Consider the following 20,580-nt stretch of genomic DNA (forward strand, 5'->3'; position numbering starts at 1 on the left):
ACTCTAATTTATTTAATAATGGTTGGTGTAGGATTGTACAGTTATTGTGAATGGTACTACTCCCATTAGTTAGAACTTTTAATGTATTAAATTTAAATTTTGTAATTTGTTTTACAGATAAGTATAATTTTTGGGGAAAAAAATATACAGAAGTGATGTTTTTTTTCCTTCTGATGATTTTTCTCTAAAGCTGATAGTTAGTGAGGAAGTTCAATCCTGTAGTAGCGACGCAGAAGACCATTTGAAAATCAACTAAAGAGAAGTAAAATTGTTTTGCTCACCAGAAGAGCTGTGAACATCATGAACCAGGTATGCAGCAGTATGTCATTCAGCAGGAAAACATGAATATGACCATATACCTGTTCTGTAGCATTCTTAATATCTTGTTCACTAACTCCTGGCTAATATATTGTCACGTTAATCTTCAGAGTTGGCAAAAAACCTAAAGTCAAAGCATCAATTTGTTACTGAACTTCTAACAAGACTTTGGTTAGAGGAAGCAGTTGCTATGACAACTTATTGAAACCACTGATGAAGATATTCCCAAAAGCACTGCACAAGAATCAACCGGTAGTGAAGGACTGCCACAATGTGTGCCTTCAAGATGGCCACTACTCCACAGAAAAAGGAAACAACATGCATAATTTAAAATTTCACATGCTATGACCATTAGCAAATTTAAAAAATTTTAAATAAATTTTTAAAATTTATTTCAAAATTTTTTATATGCAATATACAACATATGTAATGTATTATATATATAGTATATATATTTAGAGTCACATCTAAAACTTTTTAATTTTCACAAGAATTAATATTGTTTTTTTTTAAAATAAAAGGAGCAAAAAACAGCATTTTTAATTATTTTATTTTTTATTAAAAATAATAAACTATATACAATAAGTACTGCAATATTAAGACAGGATGAAGTACTGATATTGTAGATCCAACACCATTTTTTCTACAACTGGGGTGGGGGGAAGATGCCAAAAAAAGTGTTGACAATGGATATGTGAAAAATTACCTTTGTCCAACGGTAATAGATGGTTTGGTGGAACAAACTCAGATCTTTTTTTTTTTTTTTTTTTTTTTTGTTTTGTTAGTTGTCGGCGCATCGGCTTCTGCACCTCCCAAGGTTTTTGCATTTTATACTCTGATCCAAGCTCGAGGCAGGATTCGAACCTGCGACCTTTGGGTTGCCAGGCAGGCACTTTACCCACCCGGCTAGCCTGGTCGGCTAGCTGATGCTGCGCAAGCTTCCTTCCTTGCATCATTTGCCACTACTAAGGTTTCACAAAAACCTGCTTTCTTAGAACTCATATTATATGCAACACTAATAAATGCTGTATTGCTCTTCAAATACAGCTAGGCCTTGCATAACGCGATATTCAGTTAACACTATTTGAAAAATTATACCACTTTTCACTTTACATGATGCAAATTTCCAGTTAACGCGATCTTTTTTTTATGCGATAGTTGAAAAAGATCTGAATTGCACGTTAAGCTTACCGCGAGTCGTACGGTCAATAAACAAACGTTTGCCTGCTGCCCGCCTCGGTGTGTTCCATCAACCATCGGAAGAAGACGTGTTTGTCTCCTGCTAATAAAGTCAATGCAGACTTGGATTTAAAAATTCAAATTTTTAAATGAGCCAGATGAAAATGTTACCGCGAAGGAGATAATGGTAAAAGAATTAGATGAAATCTTTCGTATCGCATAGAACCTCAAACAAAAGGTTTGATGTTCTCTGCGATATTTATTTCGCCAGGGCCCAGAGAAGATTGTTGTCGGCTATCGGAAATTGATTGATGAAAAGAGAAAGTCAACACTGTTCAAATATTTCCGCAACAGTAATTTCTTCATTGTGTATTTTATGTCAGAGGTTCCCAAAGTTTCTTGGTTCACGGCACCTTTAATGTCTCAGTAATTTTTCAAGGCGCACCCAGACCAAAAGAAATACCTAACAGTTTCGTTTAGTAGTTAGGTTCAGACAACTTAATAAGAAATGCTAAAACTGTGAACTACCTCGAGCTAGTAGTTTGTGTGGTGTCCGACAGATGTTGGGTATTGCTGTGTTTCCCTTGACAATTTAAAATATTCCACGGCACACAGTTTAAGAACCGCTGTTTTATGCAATAAACATTTAATTCCATAATTATTTTCATTATCTTTTACATTATATACAGTTAAAAAGTTATTTAAAAGGTATTTTTAAAATTATTTATGGACATTCCAGAAGGTCAAGGACCAACCATAATTTTTCCTATTGGTTATGATATTTGATTAACGCGTTTCCGCTTTGCACGATGCGATCGCGGGACGAATTAATCGAGGCCTGCCTGTACTAATGCTGTTATAATGAAACTTGCTCTAGCCACCTGTCTAAAAATATTTCAGTCTATTTTCTGGTTGTACTGTATATCTATTATTTCTAAACAGTACACCTCTTTGACTGTTGATCTAATATTTGAAATTAAAGGTTTTACATGACGGTTGAGCCTATTCTCTCTGATGCCTGGGCAGTCAACTGTCTCTAACACTGGCCTTTCTTGCAGAAGGGGAGAGGATTGTCAATATATAGGGATACATTAAGTTTATTTCTTATTGTAATAATTTTTTTACCATTATTTTTAATGCAATTTTTTATTATTCTAATTTTTGCTTTTAGCCCTGTTAACCTATATAATAATCTAATCCCAAATCAAAAGCAATGAAACCAGCTTTTGAAAAGTGATGCTGTGGATAATTATGTTAATTACACCATTCAAAATTATTTATTTCAGGGATCACATCAGTTTCTCTCACTGATTACGAAAATGAAAATCATTAAAACCACAGTCAGAAATTTTTAATAGTTTTTAATAAATAGAGTTTTCTAAACATACAGTGTATTTTGCTTTAATAATACACTTTACATTACAGGTAACAATGATGTATGGTGCCTTGATCGAAGGCTTCATTACATGTCTTAGTCGTCTGGTTGCATTTGAATCCAGTCACTGGAGTCCAACAGTTTCTATAGTGGCTAATTCCATTACCACTGTTATACTTGTTTTGGGAGGTATGTTCACGATGCAGTGCTTTTTTTTATTTCCTTGAAATGAGTTTTATTCAGCATATACAGTACTTTAAATTATGACAAAATAGGCTTTTCCAAACAAACGAAAGCCTCACCTTCATTCATATGCACAGACACACTCAATTATCTATTCCAATAGATGTGAAGGAAGTGATGGTTGGTTCCACATTTCCTTTAGTAAATTTCCTAGAGGTGTGAATAGCACCTGGTAAATTAGTACTGAGTACACTTTACACTGCACAGGATTAGAATTTCAGCAGAATCTCGTTAATACAAAGTTCAAGGGATCTAAATTTTCACGTCTTGTAATAACGAGGTCCCCCAAAAGTGTCAAAATTTTACCTTTATTATTATTATGGCACATACTATATATTTAAGAATAATAATAAATAATAACAATATCAAAAATAAATAAATTTAAATTAATAAAATAAAAAATAATTAAAACAACAGCCTTGTCTAACAATACAGTAGGATTAACACACTTTTTAAAGATTTTATTTTATTTGTAAGATAAACTAAGAGAAAAGTAATTAATGGAAATGAAAATATTGTACAGTATATATTTTGATATATACAATATTTTAGTATCACAGTAAAAGAATTAATCTTAATATAAAAGGAGACATACAATCCATTAACTATTTGAAAAATTAATCTAATTTAAAGAAAGAATCCAATGTTGTTTGCACATTTTTTGCCTATATGCATTTGTAACTACAGCACAGACATTATAAAATGCAATAGTTTCTTTATCAATGTTACAGCAGGCCAACACATTCTCTAATTAAGCTCAATGCACTTTGGGCATTTTTTTTAGATAGTAGTGTACGTGCTTCTTCACTTTCACTGTTGTTGGTAACAAAAACATCATCGTTTTGCTAGGTGCTTAGCAGTTCTTCTGGTGTTGCGTTGCTGTGGTAGAAAATACATGTACCTCCACAAACTCTTTAAATTCGCCAACAAAATCCATAGCTCCTTCAAATTCCGCAATGTTGCTATCACATTTGTCTGCCGGACCATGTTTTTTGATGATATTCTCTCCAAAGCCACTCTTTCTGAAGAAGTTGATTATTACACTTGATGCAATACTGTCTCAAGCAATATGTTTCAGATAGCATCTGAAACATATTGCTTGATTACAGTAAGATTACAGATAGCATACAAGACATTCCAATTCAGCTGAAAATTGTTCCCTTTTCCTATGTTGAGGATCAAATACCTTATCAGGCAGGCTCTATATGCGCCCTTATGGTTATAAATAATGCTTTGATCCAGTTGGCTGCATAAAACTGGTGGTTAAAAAAAAAAAAAAAAGCCCATAATCTGCCACGATGGTCCAGTACAGGTTTGCAGATCGACTGTATTTAGCAGTCAGGGACTTGATCCCCGGTCAACTCAAAGAGCGTGTGCTACTACACTCCTGCTCCAGACCAGTCGGCTATGGATGGTAATGCGAGGTTAAAAACAACAGCCGTATATTTGTCAATTTAAGTGTCTAAGCAGAATGTGCTGTACAATTATCTAGAATCTTCAGTTCCTTTTTTCTGAAGCCATTCTTCTGTCCACTTTTGATAACCAAGACTGAAAAATTTTGACCATAAGTCAAGCACTTTTATTGGTCACATAACCACAGTGAAGTTGGTCAACTTCTTTAAAACATCTTGGCTTGGAAAACTTACCAATCACCAGTGGGCATAGTTTTGTATTGCCATTTGAACTGCAGCATAACAGAACAGTGAGTCTTTGTTTACTTAATTTTCCACCATGACAAACTCTCCTCGAATAGCAAATGTTTTGTTTGGCAACAAATTATAAAATAAACCCGTCTCATCAAGATTAAAAATATCATCGCCTCATATTTTTTGAGAATGGACCATACAGAAAACAACCAGTCTGTAGCCTTTTCCTTGTCGACTAATCCAGACTCGCCACAAACATTTTGCGAAACCAAGTTATTCCTGTCTTTAAATCTTTGGAACCCGCCACTGCTGCATTTGAAGTTGCTAATTCCATGTTGCTGAATCAGATTATTTGCCTTTACTTGCAAAATTGGACCTGATATTGGCAAATTAAATGCACGCATTTGTTGGTACCACTCAAAATGTTTTGTTTCAAGCTCCTCATGTTTTGAACCAGGAATTCGTTTCCTGTTTTTTTATCGCTACTCCAATGTCATGCAGTTCTTCAAATTTTTTTTTGGTTTTTCAGTATTGTAGATGAAGTAGGTAAAGGGATGTTGTATTCCTCTACAATGTCCGTTTTGCTAAGTTCAATCCAATCAGCCTTGTGTATAATTTTCAAGTTTAATTTCCAGGCTCAATTCCGTCAGTTAACGTTTTGTAACCATAACACTACTAGATGAGATTTAATACAAACAAACTTTAAATTAATATAAAGACAAGTTCCGAAAAAGACATCAGCTCAGATAAAATGGCACAAAAAATAGATTACCGTTCAAAAGATTCTTTGAACTGGCATAACAATTGCAACTGACCCTAATCCTGTGGAGAGCGAGGGAGTATATGTAAACAACTTAGAAAAACTGTTTTTATTTTTTTTTGTTAATTTAGCATGATGTTTTTCAGAATGCACTTATGTTGTAGCTACTATAAACTGGTTTTGTTTACACAAAAATAATTTCTAGCAAGTCAGTGCTATGCTTTGGGAATCAGGGAACCGGGTGGCCACAGACAATAATAGGGGCAATAATTGGACAGCTGTGCTAAGATTTGTACTAAATGTACAAAATAACAATATTTATTTCTCACAGGGTGAAAACGAACTTTGTAATATATATTAATCGAATTTTGTAATAAATGAATATATTTACATAGTATTAGTATTAGTAACGGCCGCATGGTGCAAGAAAGCCTATGGCTTATGCTGCACCAGCCAAAAAAAAAAATCCGAACAAAACAATGATAAAAACAAAAAAAAAAAAAATAAATAAATAAAATAAAATATAAATAAAAAGGAAATTAAACCTATCATCCTATGCGCTTCCCTTACCCGAAAGTACTATCCAGATGACCTTTGAATGTCCCCAAACTGTCGGCCTCTACCACCCATGAAGGCAACTTATTCCAGTAATTTATAACTCGCTGGCTAAAATAAAACTTGCTGCAGTCCAATCTAAACATTTCCCCCCCGTAACTTGAATTTATGTCCCCTAGTTCTAGCATCATTTATAATCTTGAAAATTTTGTCCTCATTCATTTTACTGATGCCTCTCAGAGCCTTAAACACCTCAATCAAATCTCCTCTAAGGTGTCTAGTTTCCAAACTGTGCCACCCACATATTCGAAGTCTTTCTTCATAAGGACGCCCTTTTGCCGATCTCACCAGGCGAGTTACCCTTCTTTGCACCCTTTCAAGAAGCTCGATGTCTTTCTTTAGGTGCGGTCTCCATACTTGAACACAGTATTCCAAGTGTGGTCTAACATAAGCCTTATATAATGGGATTATCACGTCCCTATCTCTACTTGCAAAAGTTCGATAGATCATCGATAGGACACCATGGGCCTTCCTTGCAACCTGTTTACAATGCTCAGAGAATTTCATGTCTGCCCGTATCGTAACACCCAAGTCCCTTTCCTCCAGTACTGGGTTTAGTTGAACTCCACCAAGTGAATAAGTTTTTTTTGGATTACTGTTTCCCAGGTGTAATACCTTACACTTTGTTGGATTAAAGCACAGCTGCCATTTTTCTGACCATTCTTGAAGTCTATCTAGGTCTCTCTGAAGAAGCTCAGCTTGACAGTGATCATTAACTACTCTACGAATTTTAACGTCATCTGCAAATTTAGACATCACGCCCTCTATCCCTTCATCAATGTCGTTTATGAAAATTAAAAACAACAGTGGTCCTAATACTGATCCTTGGGGAACCCCACTTCTTACATCAACCCAATCTGAGGAATAGCCATTTATCACAACCCTCTGCCTCCTGCCCTGAAGCCATCCTTCTATCCATCTAAGGATTTTCCCAGTGATTCCAACCTGTTCCAGCTTATAAAGCAACCGCTCATGTGGGACTGAGTCAAAAGCTTTGCTGAAATCTAAATAAACAATGTCGAAATTATTCCCTAAATCCAGCTTGTGAGTGACCCTTTCGAAATAGTGAACCAGATTTGTTAAACATGATTTTCCCTTTACAAAACCATGCTGAGTATCCTTGAGAATTTCAATTCGATACAAATGATCCTGAATTCCACCCTTGATCATTGCCTCCATGATTTTCCCTACTACTGAAGTCAGACTGTCAGGTCGATAATTTCCAACTTCACTTTTAGAGCCACCCTTATGTATACATTTGCACTTTTCCAATCCAAGGGAATCTCCCCAGAGTCTAGTGATGCTCGCATAATTAGCCTCAATGGTTCAATGCACTCGCTTGCTGCCTCTCTTAAGATTATAGGGTATATTCCATCAACTCCAGGAGCCTTACTGGTCTGTAGGCTCGAAAGTTTTTTCATTAAATAATCTTGCGAAATTTCAATATCATTAATTACATATTTTTTAACTTCGCTCTCACAATTTCCCATTGCCACAAAAGGCTTTTCATTTGTAAATATCGATGCAAAATAACTGTTGAGTTCATCTGCAACGGCAGCTGGTGTATTTATTACTATCCCCTTTCCCTTACGTAAAGGTCCGATCTGGTTTGTCCTGCTCTTCTTGGCATTTATATATGTGAAGAATTCTTTATCCTCCCCTCTTTGCTCTGTTTGCTAGTGATTTCTCATAAACTGCCTTTGCCTGTCGAACCTTTTCTATGGCTCTATTACAGATCACCTTGTAGCTGTTATAGGCTTCAGTACTTTTTATTGCTCTGTAACCTTTCCATGCCACCTTTTTCTGCTCAAGTAATGTGGCAACTTCACTATTCATCCAACTTGGAACCCTTCTCGTGGAGTATTTTTTTAATGGTATATACGCATTCAAGGCATCTGTGATTAATGTTTTAAAAGCGTACCACAGTTCAATTGTATTCATTCTCAGCGCGATATCTACCCAGGTAATAGAGGCCATGTAGTACCTTAAGGCATCTTAATTTCCTTTTCTGAAATTAAAACCCATTCCTTTGCCTTTTACTTCTGCTACCTCTCTCGTCATCATCCACCGTAGAACTCCGTGTTCACTTCCTGCTACTGGTTCCTCTACTGTCAGCCCTGTTATGTCATCTGATTCATGTGTGATGATGAGGTCTAGGATATTCTTTTCTCTAGTACTTTCTCTGACATGTTGATACAAATAACAGTCATCTAGTTGATTTAAAAATTTTGTTCCCCATGTCGAGTTTCCTTCCCATTTACTCCAATCAATTAGAGGCAAATTGAAATCACCCATAATAATTCATTGACGCTTACTTGCCCATTCCATTTGCATGTAGAGGCTTTTGTCATAATCTTCACAATCACCTGGTCTGTAGATTACTCACAAAAAACATACTGGCAGCGGTGGGATTTGAACCCACGCCTCAATGAGACTGGTGCCTAAAACCAGAGCCTTAGACCGCTCGGCCACACTACCCCTTAATAGAAAAGCCTATCCTTTTGCAGGGGAATGTGGTATGTGCTTCATATAAATGAGTACTTTATATAAACAGAGTTTGTATTAACTAGATTTTACTGTACTATCATAATAAAACAAGACATGATAATTTCTCACGTTTCTAAAGGAATATATTAATGTTCAAATTTAACAATTGATAGAATATGTAATTTTATGGTTATTTGATTTAAAAAAAAAAAAAAAAATCCGAAACACAAAAGGTATCAGAACCTATAGTACTTAGTACCATGCATGGTTGAAGGCGGAGAAGACAGAAAATACTTGACATTAGCCTTCAATTTCTGTAGATTGTAATTTTTGTAAAATATATATGAAAGAAGGGTATTTTAAGTGAACACAGGTAGAAGGAATAAATGAGAAAGAGAACAAGTTAGTTCTGAGTTTGGAGTTGGACAATGACTGGATGTTCACTACTTGAGGCATTTGTTCAGACTAGTTGGGAACAATGGACATTATATATATATATATATACAGAAAAGACAAACAAAACATGAATGTTTATGAGACAAGAATGGAGAGACTTTGTAAGAGGTTTATAGGAGTACTACCCTAGATGTCGGAACTATATTCCATAGTAGGGTAGCTTTGAAATTTGTATAGAATGAGTAGTTATTTAGAAGAAAAGTTATGCTGAGAGGAAAAAAAAGAAAAAAAGAATGAACGAACGAACGAACGAAAGAAAATGCAGTTTTTTTGATACACAAGTAGCTATATCTGTGATGTGCTCATGCTAAGAGAGAGAGAGATTAGAAGTCAGAGATCCACTGAATAATTTTTTTCACATGTAATGTTTGGACTGGTGCTATTTTTTCTCCTCTAGTTTCTGTTACAAAATAAATCTTGTCATGACTGATGAGAAACTGCAGAATTAAGGGCATATTAAAAATAATAAAACTTTATGATTGAAACAAAGTTAAAACACAAAAGATTAAAAGCGATAAAGGATAATACCTCCCATAATAGGGTGTATGCGAGCATCCCTGTTGTGATTAACATTTGAACAACATCTGATCTCCTGAGAAAATCAAAGTTTGCATGCCTATGATTCCATCTTCCAGTGACGAACTGCAGATGATTGTTTCTCTGTCTTTCCTGGGTATGGATGATGATGTATCAGAAGGCAACGAGGCACCCCAATTCAGTCTTGCCTCCACAGCTTCCATCATTTGGCTTTTCACCTAAGCTAACTTTCTCACCATCCAGCGTGAAGAATTTTACAATTTTGTTGCATATTACTTTACTGTAAATATTTATTCTTTTCACAGATTATATCTACGTTAACTTTCTTTTTTTTAATTTTGTATTAGTTTACTTATAAAGCTGCTCTTTATTTTTCATTTGTTAATAGTTTGTTATAGATATTTTGACTACTTTAATTAATTATTATGGAAATATCCACCCAGCAAATATCGGTACAATTCCTTGTGATATTACGAGTACATATCAAATTGCAACATGTATGTAAAAATTTACATACCACCTTCCTTTTATTAACTCTCTTTTGATAAAAAGTTACCATTTTTACTGTGGGATACTACAATGGAAAGCATGCTTGCCTAGTAGATCAATAATTCTCAAACACTTTCAGCAGTATTATTGCATGAAACAAGGTGTGAAAAAAAAAACAAAAAAAACACAACATTGTAAAGTTAACCTATAAGAATAATTAAAACAAGAAAAATTTTATTGACAAAAAAATAAAAATAAAATAAAAATACATATTTTTTAAAATTACTTTTCAGCCACCAGCACAACTGGAGGATTTTTCAACCCAATTCTAGCTTCAGCACTGACCCTCGGCTGTAAAGGAAATACTACTGTGGAGCATTTCATTGTGTACTGGTTGGGAGCACTGACTGGTGGCTTTATTGCTAAGCATCTTCATGGGATAGTAGAAAACTCAAGGAAGGAAAAGGCTGATTAGAAGGAATTTTGATACTCTCAACTGATCTATTACACTCAGAGTGTACAAAAACCTTTTAGTAAATGAAGATTTCTAATAACTTTATACAGAACAGTCTCCACAAGCACTATAAAAAAACAATAGTACTTTTACACCATGTAACAGAAAAAAATTACCAAAAGAAATATATAAATCCAACTTATTTAAATATCTTGAAATAGTTTTAATTTCAAATTAACTGGGTGAAAAACAAAAAAAAAAAAATATATATATATATATATGAGAAAAGAATGGACAATTTAACAGATATAAACTATCTAGGAATTATGGAATTCAATGGTACTTTCTGATTAAAATTTCTTTGTAGTAGTAGTAGTAGCAAACATTTTCTTGGTGTAGATTTTCCGGAAGTTTGCTATCACTTGCTGGCCCATTGATTGACGAAGAGGAGTGGTGTTGGGTGGCAAAAATTTGACTTTGACAAAGTCAAATTGTGCTTCAAGAGATTGAACAAGGTTGGGATAATGGCCTGAGGCATTATCAAGCAGGAGCAGTGCTTTCACAGGAAGCTTATTTTTCTCAAGATAGCTCTTCACTGAAGGACAGAAAACTTCAACCCATTCATTGAAGAAATATCTTGCAACCCAAGCCTTCCTGTTACTGCACCAAAACACTCCCAGCATGCCTTTGTCGACCTTTTGTTGTTTAAATACTCTGGGGGGTGTTAGAGTGATACACAAGCAAAGGCTTCAGCTTGAAATCTCCAGAGGCATTGGCACTCAATAGGGGGGAGAGAGAGGGAGGGAGGGAGGGAGGAAGGGAGGGAGGGAGAGAGAGAGAGAGTGTGTGCCTATCTTTCATAGGCTTATGCCCAGGTAAACTAGCCTCATCCTTGGTTCTCCTGAGCACTTGCTTCCAGAAGAGGCCAGTTTCATCAACGTTAAAAATCTGCCGGGGAAGATAACCTTCCTAATCAACAAACTCTTAGAATTCAATTTTAAAGGCCTCAGCTGCTTTTTTTTTTTTTTTTTAATCAGCACTGGATACCTCTCCATGCCTTTCAACACTTTTGATATTAGCTCTTTTTTTGAAGCGCTTGAACCAGCTTCTGCTAGCTTTAAAATTTTAAAAAGTGTACAGCACTGCCACTGGTTGACGGAGCTTTAAGGTTCAGATTGCCATAGATCTGAAACTTAAATCTGCTTAGCATGTTCGCAGATAAATTGTCTAGGCACTGTATCACCCTTCATCTGCTTTGCCCTAATCCATGTCAACAAAAGCTTTTCCATTTCTACAATAAAGTCTCTTCCATTATGCACCAATGTGGAATCATCACTAACTTTTAACACTCTTTAGAATATCCTTTTGTTTAAGTATTGTAGAAATGGTCAATTGAGGAAAACCATACTCGCATACTCATTCACTAATTTTTACTCCATGTTTTTTTATCATCTCTTGCTTCACTTTAATAGAAATTTTATTATTAACTTGTGCTTTAAGAGCCATGATTATTTAATTAATAAATTCAAAAATAACCACAATTAAATTACTGTAATTACATATAATTAACAAAAACACACTGAACAAGTGCATCAAACAGAAGATAAAGAAACTCTCTAAAGTACTGTAACATGTGGGAATGTTTGTTGAACATAACAAAGACACTAATTGGTTGAGAACAATTGTACGAGCAATGTTCCACACACCACGTGTCTGAAAATTTCCACCCATGTATTGTTCTAGCTATATAGGAAAGCCATTGGTTCCTGCAAATATCATGGATCCTTAAAATAAAAGATCATATGGAAGGTATATCAGCTCCTGAGAATATCGGATGTCAAGATCATCGTAAGTCGGGGCTCCACTGTATTTATTTAATAAGAACTGCTTTTAAATTTAAAATTTGTTTTTCATTTCCCTTTAATCAACTTCTAAGAGACTTAAGTGCATGCTAACAAAAAAAAAAAAAAAAAGAAAGAAAAAAAAAAGCAGGGTTCTTTCTTAAGTATAGCTTTATCCAATTTTCCTTTATGTTAATACGACGAAAATGTTCAAAAGATATTTGTTTAGCATAAAAAAAGTCTGCCCGAATTATTTGCACTTTTGGCTTCCTTTTTATACATTAAATAGTGACATTATTTTTATAATTCTCTGACACTAATTTCCCTTAATAGTGCACAGGAGTTTCAAATTCAAATAAAATTAATCATCAGTATACAGGGTATTTACTAGTCATTGAAAACCAATTCATTACATTTTCATGTCTTTAGATGAAAAATTTTATGATGAGAGAGAGAGAGAGAGAGAGAGAGAGAGAGAGAGAGAGAGAAGGAAGGGAAATATTCTTCTCTGGCTGCATTCCTTCTTTTATCTTTGATTTTTATTTTGAGAGTGAGAGAGAATTCAATGATGTTTTATACCAGATATTGCCTCTTGACTTAGAAGCCTTATTCAACTAAGTTGAACAAGGCTTCTAAGTCAAGAGGCAATATAACATGAAATAAAATTTTGCAGATGAAACCAACAAAAGTATTCTTTACCACATACTTTCACTCATAGCCTTCATGAGAAATACATCTAGTTACAACTATCCAAGATAGATTGAAAATTTGCAACTCCTGGAGATGTAATATTCTTCAATGAAATATTACAAATCTGCAGTTATGAACTCAATACGATATCAGGTGAAATGCACATAGCTTTACACTTTACTTTACTTTACACTTTGTGGGGATTAGGTTTTTTGGTTTCCTTTTTTGGCAGACTTCCACCCTACCGAGGTCTCAAACAGCCCACAAAACGCAAATCTGACTGCGATTCACAGAAATCTCTAGATTCTAGGGTATGTAAATTGGGTTAGCAGAACATTAAAGACACACATTTATTTACAACCTTTAATGAACATTATATACAGCATTTACGTAAAGGTAAAGTGCAGCCATTATCAACCCACTGCAGGATGGAAGCCTCCTCAACAATTCATGCTGATGGAAATGGACCATAATCTGCCACGCTGGTCCAGTGCGGGTTGGCAGATCGACCGTATTCAGCAGTCAGGGGCTTGAACCCCGGTCTACTCAAAGAGCGTGTGCTACTGCACTCCCGCTCTTGACCATTCGGCTACGGAGGCCAGCATTTACGTAAAAGAAACAAATGATTACATACGAGCATACCAATTTCCATATATTTGAACCATACTACAGTATGCTACACTATCTCTCTCTCTCTCTCTCTCTCTCTCATCAACTATTCTCAATTTACAAATTATTAACATTAGTTTGTATCAGTTGTATCTTACTTAATTTGAATCCTCGATGATTACTCAATCATTCTCTTACATTACCAATTTTTATCTCTTACATCAGTAAACTCATTTCAACTATTATTACTGTTTCTATATATTTTGTTATATCTCTTAGCTTTTAACCCATGAAATTTATTACAACTGGTATCCTCTTACATCAGTAATATTTACTACAAATCACTCATTCCACCTTAGTTACTCTCTAGTCATCCCTGGTGCATAATGGCCTATAGCTGCCATTGCGCCGTAAAACATACAACAACAACAACAACAACTAGTCATCCCTCTTTACTACCCTTATGTTATTTCAAAATCATTTACATTCATAACAAATTATCTCAACCTTAGTAACAACTTGCCTAATACAACAGGAATGTTCCTTTTTTAAAAGGACTATCACTCATCATTCCTTACAGAGCTAGGTTATGAGCTAGGCTTTATGAGTTCAGGATTCAAGAAAAAAATAGGAACAGACTTACGTTCCAGAATGGCCGCTACTTCCAATTTCCTTGCGTTCAGACAGGCATATGTTCACTTCTGGGCACTCCAGTTTTCCTTCAAGGCTGACAGGCATGCGTTCACTTCTGGGGCACTCTTGACATGATGCACCTCCTTGTGTAGACGATATATTCACAGGTGTACATACTTGGCTCATTCTCTGCAGTAGGAACTAGAACCCAAGAGCAGTTCCTTTGTGAGTTTTCCTTCAGACTCTTTACAGGGGCCTACATTACTAAGCTCTTCTGACTCTGTCCCCAGCACTCAACCCCCACCCCCCCACAATCCACTCTCTCCCATGTATCTTCAAGAAACCTCTCAACTACGCTTCCCTCTCTTTTCCAACCTTTTTCTTTTTTTTCTCAAGTTTGGAATGCCTTCTCAGGACTCGCAACCAATCCTCATACTCTGCTTAATTTTTCATTCCTTCCTATTTGCTAAAATAACTCACCCCAGCCGTCTCCCTAGCACACAGACCAACCCTTCTCTAGACATTTCTTATTCTTTTTTCACACGGCAGTATGACCTTTTCATGTTCGCCAGGTCACCTACAAAACACTCATTTTCGCTTTCACACCTCTGCTAAATATATATTGAGCTTACCCAAATTTATCAGTCACCCTGATGCAAACCCTGGATGTCTACTCATTTCCTGTTTACTTCCTAATGGTGGCTTAGATCAAAAGAGACGCTTTGTAATCCCGTTTTACGGTCCTATTGTTCTTGCCCTCAGCAACCCTTTCACACCTGTTCTCAAATGGCACTCCTTCTCTAGTCATTGTGCTGCCTCTGTTTATTCTCTTGTATTATTTAAATTACTTGTTTACCTTTTAATTACTATTTTAATTCTCACACCTAAAATTGTCCATTACTAAATCCAACATTTTTCCAACTTTAACTTTATTCACATTAAAACTAAATATTCCATCTCAATATTTACTATCTTTAAATTAATACTCAGGCATTAATACTAATTTTCACTTTTCATCGCCCTTCCTAGATTTATTTTAGCAAAACAAATATTTCTATTTTAATTTGTACAATCTACAATCGTCACCGTTCCCCTAAAAAAATTGATCTATGTATAATTTTTTTTTTATACTCCTATATCTCCTAAATATCCACCCCCGCTTTGTACATATATACATATCCACTCTATATACAGTAACTTATACTAAAACTATTCCCTAACGCAGAAATCTCCCCAGTGTAGCCTCCTCTAATAATCTGTGTTCCTTGATTTTCTAAGTGTGCATCTATCCTTATATAAAATATTCAAATTATACCCCTATAGTTATTACATCTAGGTCGCTTAACCCATCTTTATCCTTAATTTGCTTTAATTTACTTATGAACTTTTTTTTTTTTTTTTTTTTTCACTCTCTTGCCTGTTCCTCCCTTAAATGGCTTCAAATACTCACTGTATTTAATTTGTCTTGATTCCCTGGTTACCATTCTCACATCTTGGCCTTCATATTCATTACGGTTGCCCCAACACTTTCACCATCCTCACTGTGTCTGCTACCCTTTTTTTTGGCATTTTTATATTTATCAAATATAAACTCAATAAACTCAAATATCAATATACTTATCAGTTATACCAATAACCCTCCTGTTGATTCCTCTACAATTCATCAATTAAAATCAATAATCAGTTCAATCTACCATTAATAATTTGCCTTTTTGATCAATAATCAACTCAATTATACATAAGCAACCATAAATAAATAATTAACCCTTTCAGTCAACACTTAGCCATGAATTAACTTATTACACTTTCAATATTTCAATGTTGCTTTTTCTTTGCTTAATGATTTCTCCTACATATATCATTAAACTTTTTGACTTGCCAGCTGAATTTTACAGTTTCAGCAACTGACTATACTTATCAGTTATACCAACCAATAATTGCTATATCTAAGACATATTATAATGAACACAATTTCTCACTCTTTCTGTGTTGACAAAGAATCTATGTTTAAACTATGCATAATGGTTGCAACATGATCATTACAACATGTATGTAATATTTCAAATCCTTCAAAGCCTTTTACATGCCGTGGGCATATTTTCTTCTGTGTGCCATTTAAACAACTTTTAGTAATTTTCGCCCAGGCCTTATTAATATTTAAGATGGTGTGGTAAATACTGTAAGATTTCCAAAAGTCTCTCAATGTAAAATTTTTCTCATTGTCTACTGCAGACAATGCCTGAGCAAATGTTGTGCGTAAACAGTATGCTTTTAAATTCAAAATAAAGCCCTGATCCATAGGTTGGATAAGTAAAGTCGTGTTTGGCGGTAGAAATATGACTTCCATGTTCGAATTGAACTCATCTAGATGCGGAGGATGTCCAGGAGCATTATCTAATAGAAGCAAAATCTTTAAAGGAACGTCATTATCTTTACAATATTTTTCAACCTCGGGAATGAAGCAGCATTTAAACCAATCCTTAAAGAGAGAGATTAACCATGTTCTCTGGTTCAATCTGAAATGCATGGGTAAGGTGGCTTTATCCTCGTGCCCTTAAATGCACGAAGATGTCCAGAATGGCACACAAGCAGTGGTTTTAATCTACAATCTCCTGCTGCATTAGTCCCAAGCAAGAGCGTGGCCCTATCATTTGATGCCTTGAAACCTGGCATTGTATTTTCCTCTTTGGAAATCATGTTCAATCCGGCATTTTATTCCAATACAGAGCAGTCTCGTCAACGTTAAAAATTTGTTGTGTTGAATAGCCACCTTCATCAATAATTTATTCCAACATATCACAAAATTTCTCTGCAGCTGCAGAATCGGCACTGGTGACTTCACCGCATACTTTAACGTCTTGGAAACCAGAGCAATGCTTGAACCTACTATTAGCGCAAATGCAATAAGATCGAGTTTACTACCTTTTTATAATTAGAGGCACTAAAAGAAAGCCCAATAAACGGGAAAGGACAAATTGTTTTTGTTGTTTTATGGTAGTGACCTCCAGAAATGTGTTTTTGAAAAATATCACAAAGGTGTTCAAAATTGATTCTTATCATGGAAACATATGATAACGATGAAAGGGTAGTGCAATTTCCATTATAAATATGACCTTTTAGAGAGATAAATAGCTTAGCAATATAGCGAAATTTTCAACTTCCAAGGACTTGATATGAATTACAATAAAAAAAAAAAAAAAAAAAAAAAAAAAAGTCTTACTGGGTTCAACATAACGATATTTTTACGATCCATTTATTCTTACGGGATGCAATACATTACCACGATTTTTTAAAGTTTGCACCAGCCAGCAAAAACTTGTGTAAAGTCAAATTTCCATAAGTTAAGTAGTTCCTGTATTAGATTCGTTAATGAAAGACTGAATTGCTCAACCTAGAAAATTCAGGGATGTGGAGTGATCTTAGAAAAGAGTACAAGTTTAATATCCATTTGTTCGTTTTGACACACTTTGTTGAAGCTTTTATCAAATGAAACAGCTCTTCACACAAAGTGATCTTGGAAGGAAGGACCCATAAATTATGACATATGTTAACTTATCTTTCTTCATTGAACACAATGACAAAAATCAAAATTTTCAGAGAGAGAAAAAAAACAAGTAAATAAAATAAATAAACTTTATTTTTGCTTCTCTCCAATACAGTAATATCTACATTTATATATGTATTATTTTATTCAGTTTCATAAACTACTGCATCCGAATTCCAGCTTGTTTGAGTCCCTATTTTGAGTCTCATATTTTGGTGATGATTGCACCCCCTATGCATGTTTTTGTATAGCACCCCTATACTTGCTATATATATATATATACACGAGTGGCCACTTTATTAGGTATACCTTTCCAACAGCAGATAGGTCCTCCCCTTCTTTCAGAACAGTCTAGATTTGTTGTAGTGTAGATATCAAATGTTTGCCATGGGAATGATAGTCATGTTCACTCAACAGCTTCCCACAATTACTGTTAACTGGATGGTTGAAGATCTCAACTATGAATAGATTATTCCATAGTTGGAATAATCTATATCCTATAGATTATAAAGTTGGAATAAACTTTATCCCATGGGTGTTGCTCAATTGGACTGGATCTGGTGATTGGGAAGGTCACCACAATAAATTCACTTTTATGTCCTTGAAACCAGTTCTGTATAAATCTAGCATTGTGACATGGCACATTACCCTGTTGGAAGAACCCATTCACAGATGGATATCTGCAGCCATGAAGAAATGTGGCAGGTTGGTAAAAATTTCGAACTTTTGGATGGCAAAGAATAACTTGTGACATCCCAATGTTGCTCCGTTAGAATTGAGAGATCCAGTGTGCACAATTACACTGTCACCAACACTAGCCTACATTGTTGATACCTAGCAGGACAGATCTGTGAACCCGTACTGTTTTTTTTTTTTTTTTTATCATATTCTGGTCCTTCCATCAGCATGCAACGGATATTGGCGCCTCCATAGCCAGGTGGGAAGCAGTGCGTAGCACACGCTTCTTGATTAGACTGGGGTTCGAGCCCGTCACCACCAAATACGGAGGATGCGGAAAGGTCAGGGAATGACCACCGCATATCCCGGAGCAGTATGGTCTTAGTTGCTAATGCTCCTAAAAACCAAAATAACAAACATAACAGCAACGGATATTCTTTGTGCCTGAGCAGGGATAGCATGTCTACAGTTATCAGCTTCTTTGGTCAGCTCAGGATTACTTTTAACAGAAGTCTGAAATTCAGTTTTTTTCCCTTGCAGAGTTCATTAATTTCCCTTCTTCTGAAACTTCTTTTAGCATTAGCATTAGCAGAGGCATATGATGCATGAGAGCAAGCTTATATAGCTCCAGCCAAAAAAAAAAAAAAAAAAAACCTTCCCATTTCACCCATCCAGTCACTTCAAATGTTTGTCTAGTTCAGCCTTAAATTTATTTAAGCTATCAATTTCCACAACAACAGATGGAAGTCTGTTCCAGCAATCAACTGGCAAAAGGCAAACTTCTGCACATCTATTCTAAACCTGTCTTTCCTTAATTTGAATCTATGCCCCTTGGGTTTTTAATCTGAACAAGCAGAAGTATCCCATCAGCATTGAGCCTGCTCAAACCACCCAAGGCTTTATACACTGCAATCAGATCACCTTGCAGGTGCCTAGTCTTCAGATGCTGCAACTTGCAGAACTTAAGCCTCTCTTGGTAAGAGCACCCCTTTGTTCCTCTCACCAATCTTGTTGCCCTTCTGACTCAATCTAGCAACTCTACATCCTTTCTAAAATGAGGCTCCCAGATCTGTACGCAGTACTCAAGGTGTGGCTTCACCATTGCCTTATACAAAGGGATAAACCCCTTGTCTCTGCTAACAAAACTCCTATATATCACTGACAAAACTCCATGGCTTTCTCTGGCAGTCTGTCTGCACTGCTCAGAGAACTTCATATCTGACTACACAATTACCCCCAAGGCTTTTTCATTCTCCCCCTCCCTGAGTGTAGTACCACACAGTTGTTACATTTATCTTGGGTTACTACTACCCATATGCAGTACTTTGCATTTGTGAATGTTAAACTTTAGTTGGAGCTTCTCAGCCCATCTGCCTTTACTGTCATTAACAACCCTGCCAACCTTTGTAAACTTAGACATTAAGCCTGATATACCTGCATTGATATCAGTAATAAATACAAAAAACAGCAAAGGGTCCATCAACGAACCATGGGAGACTACACTAATTAGTCTACATAGAGCAGTGTCCATTTGTTACCACTCTCTGCTGTTTCCTACTCAACCATTCCCTTTATCCATTTCAGCAACTTGCCCTTAATGTCATACTGCTCCAATTTGTAAAGCAGTCTTCCATGTGCAACAGTATCAAAAGCTTTCCTGAAATCCAAGTATATGTTATCAAATTTTTTTTTTTTTTTTTTTTTGCCTCTGGTTCCTTTGTGACCACATCATAGTACCCAATCAAATTGGTCACACAAGACTTCAGCTTAACAAACCCACTCATCATCATCATCAGCCATTTTCAATCCACTGCAGGATGAAGGCCTCTCTAGCAACTTTCCAGTTCCTTCTGTTTTGAGCACTGGCCATCCATTTACTACCCACAAACTCATGAATTTTATCTATCCATCTCCGCCTTTGTCTTCCAGGTTTTCTTCTAGCTCCTCTTGGATACGATTCTGTTATTTTCTTATCCATCTATCATCATGTCTTCGAGTTATGTGTCCTGCTCAAGACCATTTTAGT

General features: G+C 35.6%; 2 protein-coding genes and 1 non-coding gene across 5 annotated transcripts in view; 1 reads left to right on the forward strand and 2 right to left on the reverse strand.

Moving 5' to 3' along the window:
• Nucleotides 1–10,767, forward strand: part of AQP (aquaporin) — a 118,038-nt gene extending 107,271 nt beyond the window's left edge. For both annotated transcript variants that reach the window (XM_090374822.1, XM_090374829.1), the window contains 2 exons: nucleotides 2,923–3,061; nucleotides 10,399–10,767. In XM_090374822.1, coding sequence (XP_090230948.1) covers nucleotides 2,923–3,061; nucleotides 10,399–10,580 — 321 coding nt within the window. In that variant the 3' untranslated portion in view covers nucleotides 10,581–10,767. The remainder of the gene's footprint in view (nucleotides 1–2,922; nucleotides 3,062–10,398) is intronic.
• LOC150091234 (aladin-like) overlaps nucleotides 3,231–20,580 on the reverse strand; it is a 343,291-nt gene continuing 325,941 nt past the window's right edge. For both annotated transcript variants that reach the window (XM_090374811.1, XM_090374804.1), the window contains one exon: nucleotides 3,231–3,265. The gene's annotated coding sequence lies outside the window, so the exon portion shown is untranslated. The remainder of the gene's footprint in view (nucleotides 3,266–20,580) is intronic.
• On the reverse strand, nucleotides 8,534–8,614 carry TRNAL-UAG (transfer RNA leucine (anticodon UAG)). The gene has a single exon. It is a non-coding gene; the product is annotated as a tRNA-Leu (tRNA).

Source organism: Mastigoproctus giganteus, chromosome 1 (assembly GCF_048544385.1).
Source record: "Mastigoproctus giganteus isolate SK-2022 chromosome 1, ASM4854438v1, whole genome shotgun sequence".
NCBI lineage: Eukaryota > Metazoa > Arthropoda > Arachnida > Uropygi > Thelyphonidae > Mastigoproctus > Mastigoproctus giganteus.